Source organism: Alexandromys fortis, unplaced genomic scaffold (assembly GCF_014885135.2).
Source record: "Alexandromys fortis isolate MF-2015 unplaced genomic scaffold, M_Fortis_MF-2015_v1.1 scaffold_152, whole genome shotgun sequence".
In the NCBI taxonomy this organism is placed as follows: domain Eukaryota; kingdom Metazoa; phylum Chordata; class Mammalia; order Rodentia; family Cricetidae; genus Alexandromys; species Alexandromys fortis.
Window position 1 is genome coordinate 2,105,105 of NW_026068045.1, and position 13,874 is coordinate 2,118,978.

At 42.1% G+C, this 13,874-nt stretch overlaps 1 protein-coding gene across 1 annotated transcript in view; it reads left to right on the plus strand.

Annotated features, from left to right (window-relative positions):
• Positions 1-13,874, plus strand: part of Ash1l (ASH1 like histone lysine methyltransferase) — a 150,692-nt gene that overhangs the window by 117,023 nt on the left and 19,795 nt on the right. Inside the window, exons 20-21 of the mRNA XM_050166355.1 lie at positions 4,753-4,907; positions 12,250-12,402. Coding sequence (XP_050022312.1) covers positions 4,753-4,907; positions 12,250-12,402 — 308 coding nt within the window. The remainder of the gene's footprint in view (positions 1-4,752; positions 4,908-12,249; positions 12,403-13,874) is intronic.

A 13,874-nucleotide genomic window follows, 5' to 3' on the forward strand; every position in this document is an offset into this window, starting at 1 on the left:
TTTTTTTGTTTTTTTTTTTTTTTTTTTTTTTGGTTTTTTGAGACAGGGTTTTCTGTAGCTTTGGAGCCTGTTCCAGAACTAGCTCTTGTAGACCAGGCTGACCTCGAACTCACAGAGAACTCACCTCTGCCTCTCCTGCCTCCCGAGTGCTGGGATTAAAGGCGTGCGACCACCGCCCAGTCACAGTAACTTTTACAAAGGAAAGCACTGGATTGGGGCGGTGGCATACACCTGGATCCTGTTTCCTATAAAAAAAAAAGCAGGAGTGAGGGAGTGAACCATGGGAAGCAAGCCAGTGAGTAGCAGTCCTCCATGGCTCCCTCTGATGATGAACTGTAACCTGTAGCCCAATAAGCTCTTTCTCCCCAGGTTGTTTCTGGTCCTGGTGCTTTATCACGGTGACAGTGTCTTATTTAGGGCTTCCATTGCTGTCAAGAGACAACATGGCATGTTAACTCATATAAAGGAAAACCTTTAATTGAGATGTCGACTTACAGTTTCAGAGGTTCTGTTCATTATAGTGGTGGGACATAGTGCTATGCAGGCAGACAGGGTGCTGGAGGAGTAGCTGAATGGTCTTGGAAGCAGCAGAAAATGGTCTGTGTCCTGGGAGTAACTTGAGCACGGGGAGACTTCTCAAGGCCCTCTCTCTCAATGACACTCCTCCTCCAACAAGACCACACCTGCTATAACAAAACCACACCTCCTAATAGTGCTGCTCCCTTTAGGGGCCATATTCTTTCAGACCACCTCATCCTGTCTCAAAAAAGAATATAAGGGACTAGAGATATAGCTCAGTGGTTAAGAGCACTTACTGCTCTTCCAGAGGACCCAGGTTCAGTTCCTAATGCCCATATGGTGGCTCACAACTATTTGTAATTCCTGTTCCGAGGAAAATAATGACCTCTTCTGACCTTCACAGGCACGGAGCATATATGTGGAGCAGGAACATGCATACAGGCAAAACAGCCATACACATAAAAATTAAAAAAAAAAAAAAAAAGAATGTAGGAACTAGTCATGGTAGTGCATGCCTTTAATGCCAGCACTAAGGCATTAAAGTTGGAGGCAGAACCAGATGAATCTCTGCAAGTTTTAGACCAACCCTCTCTACAAGCCAGTCAAAGTCATATAATGAGAATCTAGAAATAGGGCTGGAGAGATGACTCAAAGGTAAGAGCGCTGCCTGCTCTTCCAGAGGTCCTGAGTTTATTTTCCATCAACTACAAGATGACTCACAACCTTTATAATAAGCTCTTTTTCTGCCTTCTGGCCTGCAGGCGTACATGCAGGCAGAACACTGTACACATAATAAATAAATCTAGAAAAAAATATAGAACCTGAAAATAAACACCCAAATAAATAAATAAATGATAATATAAGTGGTCATAAGTCAATACACTGCTAACATGTAGAAGTTACCTAATTTGATCCACAGTACACATAGAGAAAAAACATTGATTTGTATGTATGTATCATTTTGATGTTTTAAACCAGGGCCTCAAGTTTCTTGCTCATACATGTCACATAAAACACACACGGATAAATAAAAATTTAAAAATAAATAAAAGTTAGGCTTGATGCAGGCTTGATAAAGGCTACAAACCTTTAATGCCAGCACTCTGGAAGTGAACTACATATAAAAACCTTGTCTCCAAAAAGAAAGAAAAAAAACTAAGTTTCAGGCTAGAAGAGGTAGCTCAGCAATTAAGAACCCTTGCTTATTCTGATAAGAACTATCCCTATCAAAAGGAAAGAAAGAAGTTAGTCAAATGGCTAGATGGCTCAATGGGTTTGAATACTTTTTGTTTGTTTTTTTGAGACAAGGTTTCTCTGTGTGGCTTTGGAGCCTGTCCTGGAACTAGCTCTTGTAGACCAGGCTGGCCTGAGATCCGCCTGCCTCTGCCTCCCAGTGCTGGGATTAAAGGTGTGCACCACCACCTCTCGGCTGAGCTCTTTATTAAACCAATCAGAAAGTGCCTTAGCAGAGACACATGTTCACAGTGTACAAAATAGAAAAAGAAGAAAATATTTTAGGAATTAGCTATTTATCAGAAAAAAAATTTCAAAGTCAGTCAAGCAATGGCAGGCAGATTGTTTATGAGTTTGAGGCAAGCGTGTTCTACAAAGCAAGTTCCAGGACAGCCAGAACTGTTAGGCAGAACGACTCTGTCTAAAAAACAAAACAAACAAAAATGTTCAAAGTCAGTGTTATTCTTTTTCAAAGATATAGTGGTGGGGGTCTGGTCTCAGGATGGGCAGGTGTAGCACAAGGGGTGGCAGTGACCAGAGGTCTCAGGGAAACTGTAGTGGGTGAGAGACAGACAGATAAGCCATGCAAAAAGAGTTTAGGTATAGGGTTTATTCAGTGGGTTATGGAGGGACAAGGGAAGGGGAAAGAAGAGAGAGGGAGAGAGATAGCAGAAGTTACCTCTTCAGGGGAGAGAGCTCAGGCTGGAGGAGGCCTGCTTGCCTCTGCAGAAGGGGAGTTGGGAGTGGGTGGGGCTTGTCTCTTAAAGGGACAGGGTACCCAGGTGACATAGCAGGCCAACAGAGCATAACAGTCAGGGCTGTTGAAATGGCTCAGGAGAAAAAAAAAAAAAAACAGCTGGGTGGTGGTGGCACAAGCCTTTAATCCCAACACTCAGAAGGCAGAGGCAGGCGGATCTCTGTGGGTTTGAGACCAACCTGGTCTACAAGAACTAGTTCCAGGACAGGCTCCAAAGCCACAGAGAAACCCTGTCTTGAGAAACCGAAAGAAAAAAAGAAGGGAGGGAGGGAGGGAGGGAAATGCACTTGCCTCATGATTTAAATTATATTCCCCAGAATCATTATAAAAGTGGAAGGAGAGAACTGACTTCACAAGATGTCCTGTGACCTCCAAGTAGTCACTGTGGCCCTCGCACTGCCTATATGCATATCATACGTGCATACACACACACGCGCACACACACACACACACACACACACACTGACAATAAATATATTGAAGGGCTAGAGCTGTGGCTAGTGGTTAAGAGCTTTTCTTTTATTGAGAAAAGGAAAAAAAAAAGTTTCCGCCTCCTCCCAGCCTCCCATTTCCCTCCCTCTCCTCCCACCCTTCTCCCCCTCCCCCCCTCCCCTCCCCCTCCCCCCACTCCTCTCCCCCTCCCTCTCCAGTCCAAAGAGCAGTCAGGGTTCCCTGCCCTGTGGAAAGTCCAAGGTCCTCTCCCCTCCGTTTATGTCTAGGAAGGTGAACGTCCAAACTGGCTAGTCTCCCACCTAGCCTGAACATGAAGTAGGATCAAAACCCCGTGCCATTGTCCTTGGCTTCTCATCAGCCCTCATTGTTCGCCATGTTCAGAGAGTCCGGTTTTATCCCATGCTTTCTCAGTCACAGTCCAGCTGGCCTTGGTGAGAGCATTTTTTTTTTTTTTAACTTAGGTTCAGGATTTGGTTTCTATCACCAATCCAACAGCTGACAACTACCTATAATCTTAGTTCTGAAAGTTCAGGTGCCCTCTCTTCTGTCTCTGTGAGCACTGCATATATATGTTCATGCATGCGTGTGCCCTCTCTTAACCTCTATGAGCACTGCATATGCATGTTACACACATGTACATGAAGACGAAACATTCAAACAAATAAAATAAAAATAAATAGGCTGGGTATGGTGGTGCACGACTTTTAATTCACACTTGGGAGGCAGAGGCAGACAAAATCTGTGAGTTCCAGACCAGCCTGGTCTACATAGAGAGTTTCAGATCATCCAGAGCTACAGTGAGACTATCTCAAAATAAATTTGTGAATAAGTGAATTGGTTTGGTTTGGTTTGGTTTGGTTTCGTTTTCAAGACAGGGTTTCTCTGTATAACAGCCCTCTCTGTTCTTGACCTCACTCTGTAGACCAGGTTGGCCTCTAACTCACAGAGATCAGCCTGCCTCTACCTCCCCAGTGTTAGAATAAAGGAGTGCGCCACCGTGCCTGACTTGAATAAATAAACAGAACCACCCAGTTTGTATAAATAGCGGGATGTTCTGGTATACTTCTGTATTCTTAGGAGTTGGAAGTCTGAAACTAGAAGGTTACACGATTTGAGTTCAGCCTAGACTATAATAGTGAATTCAGGACCATAAATAAAACAAGATTTATACAACATTCCAAAAACCTCTTGCTTTCTCATTTATTTATTTTCTTACCAAATGTTTGAAGATAATATAGGAAAATGGTATTTAGTTGTTTTGCAAGTCACACTGTCTTTCCCAAGTAGGCTTTCTTTTTTTTTCTTTTAAGATTTATTTATTATGTATAAATAATACATACGTTCTGCATGCCTGTATGCCAGAAGAGGGCACCAGATCTCATTATAGGTACCTGGGAGGTACCATGTGGTTGCTGGCAATTGAACTCATGACCTCTGTAAGAATAGCTAGCGCTCTTAACCACTGAGCCATCTCTCCAGCACCCGAGTAGACTTTCAAGTCTGAGTCCCCTAAGTGCTCAGATAACCAGTGTCAAATTCTGTAATTGTCTTTATTAAAAGCTCCAAACTCAACCAGGCGGTGATGGCACATACCTTTAATCCCAGGTCTTAGGAGTTTGAGGCCAGCCTGGTCTACAGAACTAGTTCCCTGACAGCAAGGACTGTTATACAGGAACCCTGTCTCGTCACTGTTCTGCTCCCTTACCTATGTCACTTAGCCGCAGTAGAGAGTGAGAAATGTAATAAAGTCCTACTGGAGTATTAAGGAACACCCCTCTCTTTTCTTGCAGAAACTTTATATTAAAGCATCATGTGTTCTTGGTCCGAAACTGGGAAAAGATTCATCAGAAACAGGAAGAAGTAAAGCACAACCGTGACATCCACTCAACATCATTGTACACCCGTTGGAATGGCATCTGCAGAGATGACGGGAATATTAAGTCTGGTAAGGCATAGGAAGACTTATTCTTTTGTTGTTTTGTTTTTTGAGGCAGGATCTCTCTGTGTAGCCCTGGCTGTTCTGGAACTCTTAGTAGCCAAGCTGACCTCAAACTTACAGAGATTACCTGCCTCTGCCTCCCAAGTGCTGGTAAAATTCTTGTGCCACCACCATCTTTCTCGGAAGACTTATTCTTAATTCTATAAAATTATTCAAAAATGATCATTTTAATTGCTTTTAAAAAATCAGGATTGAAGAGATGACTCATCTTTTGGGAGCACTGGCTAACTTTCCAGAGGAACCAGGTTTACTTCCTAGCACTCTAGGAACTATAGTGGCACACTGCCACTATGTAACTCCAGTTCTAGGAGATCCAGTGCCCTCCTCTAGTCTCCATGGACACTTCATGCACAGGGTATATATGAATACAGGCAAAATACACGTTAAATAAAAAAAAATTTAGAGCTAGGTATGGTGGTATACACCTGTAATCCTGGCACAAGGAGTTTGAGACCAGCCTAATCAAAATACTGTGTTTTAGGCCAGCTAAGACTACATTATAGTATCTATTTGGAGTGGGTAAATTGCCCAGCTTTTTTTTTTTATTGAAGGGTATATGTATATAAATGATATAAGGGTTGGGTCATGTGTGCCTCAACACATACGTGAAGACTAGAGTGCTATTTCCTGGAATTAGTTTTCTCTTTCTAAATTTACATGGCTTCCAGAGATTGAAGTCAGATCACCAGGCTTGCATGGGCCAGGCACCTTTACCTTCCCTTGTCTCAGTTACTTGACACAGTGATGTCAGATGCATTATGGAGAGAAAAAAATCGTAATCATAAATTCAAGGACTTTGCTCACATATTTACATAAGAACTATACATCCAAAGCATCTGGTTTCCTTTTTCCAGTCTTTTTGAGTGAATGTTAGAAATAGCCTCATTATTTGAGCTAGTATCCAGTCCAGAACAGATGAGATGCAGCCTTGTCTGTGCATCCTTTTGTTTTTGTTTCGTTAGTTTTATTTTGACACTTTGTCTCACTGTGTATCTCTGGCTATCCTAGGACTCACTTTGTAGAACAGGCTTGCTCTGACTTACAGAGATCCACCTGCTTATGTTGACAGAGGTTTCTGTCTCACCTAGTCCCAAAGCTGTTCAGTCCCAAAGAAACACACAGAGGTCTACATTAATTATAAACTGGTTGGTTTGTTTTTTTTGTTTTGTTTTGTTTTTGATTTTTCGAGACAGGGTTTCTCTGTGGTTTTGGAGCCTGTCCTGGAACTAGCTCTTATAGACCAGGCTGGCCTCGAACTCACAGAGATCTGCCTGCCTCTGCCTCCTGAGTGCTGGGATTAAAGGCGTGCGCCACCACTGCCCGGCTAACTGGTTGGTTTATATTAGCTCAGGCGTCTTATTATTTAACTCTTACATTTTACATTAACCCATAATTCTTGTCTGTGTCAGCCATGTGGCTTGGTACCTTTTATCACTGAAGCATTCTTATCTTGCTTCCTCTGTGTCTGAGTGAGTCTGAGTGATGACTGATAAATGAGCCTTTCCTCTTCCCAGAATTCTCCTATTCTGGTGGCCGCATCTCTACTTCCTGATTGGCTACTGGCCAATCAGCATTTTATTAAACAATACAAGTAACAAATCTTTACAAGGTACAAGACATGCTTGTCCCACAACATGCTTCTGCCTTCCAAGTGCTAGAATTTTTTTTTTTTTTCCGTTTTTCGAGACAGGGTTTCTCTGTAGCTTTGGAGCCTGTCCTGGAACTAGTTCTTGTAGACCAGGCTGGTCTCAAACTCACAGAGATCCACCTGCCTCTGCCTCCCGAGTGCTGGGATTAAAGGAGTGCGCCACCACCGCCTGGCTTCAAGTGCTAGGATTAAAATCTCACCACAACACCTGACCCATGAAATGTCTAGTGTAGGATGTGGTTGTGCATGCCTTTAATACCAGCTCTTGGGATGTGAAAGCATGAAGATCCGGAGTTCAAGGCCAGCCTCAAGCCAGACAATGGCTACACCAGAGCCTGTCTCTTTTTTTTTTTTTTTTTTTTTTTCACTTTTTCAAGACAGGGTTTCTCTGAAGCTTTGGAGCCTGTCCTGGAACTAGCTCTTGTAGACCAGACTGGCCTCAAACTCACAGAGATCCGCCTGCCTCTGCCTCCTGAGTGCTGGGATTAAAGGCATGCACTGCCACCACCCAGCCAAACAAGAGCCTGTCTTATTGAAAAGTAGGAAGGAAAATATTAAAAAGATCATGCTCAGAACCAGCAAAATGGTTCAGCAGATAAGACTCCTGCTACCAGACCCAACAACCTGAGTTTCCCTGGGACCCATATAGTAGAAGGAGAGAAGAGACTTCTGAAAACTGTCCTCTTGTTTTCGCAAGTGTTCTGGGACATACGCACATTCACAAAGGTAAGTAACTAACTATTAAAGGGGGGGGGAGCGCAGACATGGTGGCACTACCTGTAGCCCCATTATTTGTGAGGTAGAGGCAAAAGAATCGAGTATTTGAAATCACCATTGCATGCCAGCCTGAGCTAGCTGCATGAGTCATTACACTGTCTCAAAAGAAAGAGCCAGGCCTGTGACTTAATGAATACCTATAATTGTTGTGATCTGAGCGGTGGGCTGCTTCCCGCCACCCGGCTAGCTTTACCCGAAATAATTACACGGAAACTGTATTCTTTTAAACACTGCCTGGCCCATTAGTTCCAGCCCCTTATTGGCTAGCTCTTACATATTGATCTAACCCATTTCTAATATTCTGTGTAGCACCATGAGCTGGCTTACCAGGAAAGATCTTAACCTGCGTCTGTGGAGTGGGAGAATCATGGCGACTCTTGACTCGGCTTTCTTTCTCCCAGCATTCTGTTCTGTTTACTCCACCTACCTAATTTTCTGTCCTGTTAAAGGGCCAAGGCAGTTTCTTTATTTAACCAATGAAATCAACACAAAAGTCTCCCACATCGTATAATCAGCACTGAGAGTGAGGCAGTTTGAAGCCGGCCTGGGACACAGTGGCCTTGTTTCAAATTAATTAATTAATTAACTTTTTTTTTTCCCCAACAGATTTCTCTTTAATCAGTTACAAAGAACTTTAGAATCTTACAGTGATCAGTCCTTAATTATCTAGCCATGCTGACTGTACCAATATTTAAGTGGAATGTTCTAATTAAATAACTTTTTTAAAGAGTTTTTGTTTCTTGTTTTGCACTTAGGAGACAGGGTCTCGTGTAGCTCACACTAGCTTTGAACTTGCTATATACCTGAGAATGACCTTGAATACCCATTCCTCCTTTCTGTGTCTTCACAGTACTGGGATTATGACTTGGTCAGTTTTCTTTGTCTTAGAAAGAGTGGCAGGGCATGAATGTGGAGGATAGAAGACACTGTGGAAGTCCTGGGACTCAAACTCAGGGCATTAGACTTTTCATCAAACTTCTCCTCCCACTTAGCAGTCTCACCAGCCAAGAGAAAAATGAATTTTTTCAGATTTTTAAATCCTTTCAGCAATTTGGTATTAGAATCTCTTTGAAGTTACAAGCCAAACAGTTCAAATCTTATAGCCATGTCCTGATTAGACACGTCTATCCCTGGACTGGTAACAATGACCCAGATCTGGGCTGGGTGTTGCCAGATTCTTGGCTTTTTACTCAAGGAATTAAAATAAAGACTCACTTGGATTTTGAAAAGTAGCAGAGTAACGTTTTTGAAAGCAGGAGCAACCTCAAGGGCACGAGGGAAAGTGCTTGACTGTGGGCCTCCTTTCAGGGGTCAGGAGTCTCAGGAGTCTCAGGAGTTTGGTTATTACGCTTGTACTATGAAAACATTTTCTATTGTAACTAACAGAACAAATTATATAATCATTTTTCTATTATACTCATTTTTTTGTTTTGTTTTGTTTTTTTGTTTTGTTTTTTTGTTTTTTCGAGACAGGGTTTCTCTGTGGTTTTGGTGCCTGTCCTGGAACTAGCTCTTGTAGACCAGGCTGGTCTCGAACTCACAGAGATCCGCCTGCCTCTGCCTCCCAAGTGCTGGGATTAAAGGTGTGCACCACCACCATCTGGCTATTATACTCATTTTTATGGATCTCATTTGTAATCCTGTGTACATCCAATTGTGTATAGGCCTAGCATGGTGAATAGGGACCCTTCCCTCACAGCTCACTCTAAGTGTACATTTTGTCTTACTTTGCATGCATTCAAAACCAGTTTACTTCATAAGTGGAGTAAGTTTGATGCTTTATTTGTTTGGTTTGGTTTGAGTTTTTCAAGACAAGGTTTCTTTGTGCAGGCTTGGTTTTTTTGTGCAGACTTGGCTGTCCTGAAACTAGCTCTGTAGACCAGGCTGGCCTTAAACTCACAGAGATCCACCTGCCTCTGTCTTCTGAGTGCTGGGATTAAAGGCGTGCGCCACCACCCTGCCAAATTTAAGGGGGTTTGTTGTTGTTTTTTGATTTTTTTAAGGAAAGGGAAAACTTACTCCATTGTTCCAAGTGAGGTGTCTATGCAGTTCCATATAGGAAGGAAGTTGTCGCAGTTTGGGTTTTTATTGCTTTGAAGAGACACCATGACAACACCTATAAAGAGAAACATTGAATTGAGGTGCTGGCTTATATTTTCAGAAGTTCCGTCCATTGTCCCTGAAATGATTTTTAGGGAACATGGTGACAAGCAGGTAGGATGTGATGCTGGAGGAATAGCTGAATTCCACAGGCTACAGGAAGTCAGCTGACTCACTGGGTGGTATCCTGAGCAAAAAGGCTATATTCCCTTTGGGGGCTATTTTCCTTTTTTTTTTTTTTTTTGAGGCAAGGTTTCTCTGTAACTTTGGAGCTTGTCCTAGAACTAGCTTTTGTAGACCAGGCTGACCTCGAATTCATAGAGATCCTCCTGCCTCTGCCTCCCCTGTGCTGGGATTAAAGGCGTGCGCCTTCCACCTGGCTTTCCTCTCCCTTCCTTGCCCCTCCCCTTCACCCCTCTCCCATGAACTCCATGTTCCCAATTTACTCCAGAGATCTTGTCTTTTTCTACTTCTCATATAGATTAGATTCATGTACGTCTCTCTTAGTGTCCTCTTTGTTGTCTAGGTTCTCTGGGATTGTGGGCTGGCTTTCTTTGCATTATGTCTAAAAGCCACTTATGAGTGAGTACATATTATATTTGTCTTTCTGGGTCTGGATTATCTCACTCAATATGTTTTCTTGATCCATTCGTTTGCCTGCAAATTTCAAGATGTCATTATTTTCTGCTGTGTAGTACTTTAGTGTGTAAATGTACCACATTTTCCTTATCCATTCTTCAGTCGAGGGGCATTTAGGTTGTTTCCAGGTTCTGGCTATGACAAACAAAGCTGCTATGAACATAGTTGAGCACATGTCCTTGTGGTAGACACCCAAAAGTGCTATTGCTGGGTCTTGAGGAAGGTTGTTTCCTAATTTTCTGAGAAATCACCACACTGACATCCAAAGGGGTTGTACCAGCTTACACTCCCACCAGCAATGCAGGAGTGTTCCCTTTTCCCCACATCCTCTACAACACAAGTTGTCATCAGTGTTTTTGATCTTGGCCATTTGCATTTCTCTGATGGCTAAGGATGTTGAACATTTCCTTAAGTGTCTTTCAGTCAATTTAGAATCCTCTGTTGAGAGTTCTCTGTTTAGGTCTGTACTCCATTTTTTTTATTGAACTATTTATTCTTTTAATGACCAGTTTCTTGAGTTCTTTGTATATTTTGGAGATTAGCCCTCTGTCCAAAGTGGGGTCGGTGAAGATCTTTTTCCATTCTGTAGGCTACCATTTTGTATTGTTGACCATGTCCTTTGCTTTACAGAAGCTTTTCAGTTTCAGGAGGTCCCATTTATTAATTGTTTCTCTCAGTGTCTGTGCTACTGGGGTTATACTTAGGAATTGGTCTCCTGTGCCAATACGTTCAAGTATATTTCCCACTTTCTCCTCTGTGAGGTTCAGTGTGGTTGACTTTAGGTTGAGGTCTTTGATCCACTTGGACTTGAGTTTTGTGCATGGTGATAGATATGGGTCTATTTCATTCTTCTACATGTTGATATCCAGTTAATGCCAGCTCCATTTGTTAAATATGCTTTTTTTTCCATTTTATATTTTTTGCTTCTTTGTCAAAAATCAGATGTTCATAGGTGTGTGGATTAATAGTGCCACTCCCTTTGGGGGCCATTTTCATTTTAAACTACCAAAGGGTCCTATCTTACAAGTCACCTATTCAGAGAGGGGTGTGTGAGTATGATCAGTGTCTAATGTTGCCACTTGTTAAGAGAAGTGTGTGCCTAAACAAAAAGGAGTCCCAAATTGCTAACCACTTTCCTATGATTGCCTCCTTCCAACCTAAATACATGAAAATAAGAAAACAAGCCAGGCGGTGGTGATGCATGCCTTTAATCCCAGCACTAGGGAGTCAGCCCGGTCTACATGGTGAGTTCCAGGACAGGCTGCAAAGCTACAGAGAAACCCTCTCTCAAAAAAACCAACAACAACAACAAAAAATTATTTGAGCCAGGTGTGATGACACATTCTATAATCCCAGGATTTAGGATGCAGAAGCAGAGGAACTGCATATTTAAAAAGGCCAGCCTGATGTATATGACCCAACCAGAGCAATGTAGTGCCAGGCACACTGCCTGTTGCTAAATTCACATGCGCGTGTTCGCATACGTGCACACACACACGTGCATGCACTCCAGTTTGCCATCCTCCTCCTCACATTGACTTTGGCAAGACTGTTTTTAGCAGCACTGCAAGAGAGGACGTGAACTGGAAATAGAAAGAGTACTTCCTGCAGCTTAGACTCGGCTCACTCACACGTTTATCTAAAGACTTTTGTATATTAAGTGTGTAAGTCTAGAGGAAGACATGACATACCAGGACACTGGAGATAGAGAAGGTTGTGAACTACCTGACATGGGAGCTAAGAATTAAACTCAGGTCCTCAACAAGAGCAATAATACAAACTCTTAGCTGCCGAGAGACTTAAGGGTGGGAGGGTGTAAGCAGCATGTTAATATAGGGAGGAGAGAAGAAAGTAAGAAGGATGGAGGCTGCTTAGACTCATTATGGAGTATATACACTTGGAGCCACTGCACTCTGTAGCATTTACCGCTATATAGAAACAGTAGTGTTTTCTAGTTTTTTATGTAGGGGAAGAGAAGCAACTACCTGCCCACTAATTCTACTTAATATCCTAAAGATATTAAGATAATAGATTTAAAAAAATAGAAAGAACTAGTCAGCTGGAAAAGAAAAACATGAATCCAATTCTTCATTTCTTGAACTGCTTTATACCTTCTCTTTGCAGATGTCTTCATGACCCAGTTCTCTGCCCTGCAGACAGCTAGATCTGTTCGAACAAGACGCTTGGCAGCCGCAGAAGAAAACCTGGAAGTGGCCCGGGCAGCACGCCTAGCACAGATCTTCAAAGAGATCTGTGATGGTATCATCGCTTACAAAGGTGTGCATGTCACTCACCCTTCCTGAGAAGCCTAGATCTCATGAACCAACAACACTGTAGCATTATGAATTTAAGAGATGGATTTGTTCTTATTGTTGTTATTAGATAAGAGATTTTAGGTTTTCTTTTTCATGCGTTTGGGAGCCTGCACTTACCTGTGTACCACATGCATGTCCGTTACCAGCAGAGGACTGAAAAGGACATTGGATCCTCTGGAACAGGATTTACAGATAACTGTGAGCAGCCATGTGGGTACTGGAATCCTCTGCCAAAGCAGCCAGGGCTCTGCATCCTTACATTTTTAAAAAGATTATGTGTTGCAGGGAGTCAAGTTTGTCCATGTCCATGCAGTGCTCGTGGAGGTCAGAAGGTGGTGCCAGATCTCCTGGAGCCAGAGTCAGCTTACTAATGTGTGAATTAAACTCAGGTCTTCTCTTAATTGCTGAACCATTTCTCCAGCCCCATGTTCTACCTTTTGTCAGAGATAGAGAATCATAAAACAAATAACCTGGTTAGGAATTTGAACCCAAAGCATTGCACTTATCAGTGTTGTTTTTATTTTTTATAATTGAGTACTGTTTTTATAAATAATTTTTTTAAGTTAGAGGATAGGTAATCTTTATGTCTAATTTCCATTTGTTGATGAGGTAATATTGCAGTTGTAAACTTATCAGGGCTGGAGAGTTGACTCAGTGGTTAAGAGCATGATCTGCTCTTCCAGAGGACCTGGGTTCAATTCCCAGCATACACATGGCAGCTCACAGCTGTCTGCAACTATAGTTTCAGGAGATCTGACACCCTCACATAGACATGAATACAGGCAAATCACTAATATATGTAAAATAAAGTCAAATAAATTTTTAAAAATTGTAAATGTATGGAACCAAATAGAAGACTCGAATATCAATCCACACATTTTCAAACACCTGATATTTGATAAAGAAGCAAAAAATATCAAATGGAAAAAAGAAAGCATATTTAACAAGTGATGCTGGCATAACTGGATATCAACATGTAGAAGAATGAAAATAGACTCATATCTATCACCATGCACAAAACTCAAGTCCAAATGGATCAAAGACCTCAACATAAAGCCAGCCACACTGAACCTCATAGAAGAGAAAGTGGGAAGTACACTTGAATGCATTGGCACAGGAGACCACTTCCTAAATAGAACCCCAGCAGCACAGACACTGAGAGAAACAATTAATAAATGGTACCTCTGAAACTGAAAAGCTTCTGTAAAGCAAAGGACATGGTCAACAAGGCAAAATGACAGCCTACAGAATGGGAAAAGATCTTCACTAACCCCACATCAGACAGAGGTCTGATCTCCAAAATTTGCAAAGAACTCAAGAAATTGGACACCAAAAGAACACATAATCCAATTTAAAAAAAAAAAAAAAATGGAGTACAGACCTAAACAGAGGACTCTCAACAGAGGAATCTAAAATGGCTGAAAGACACTTAAG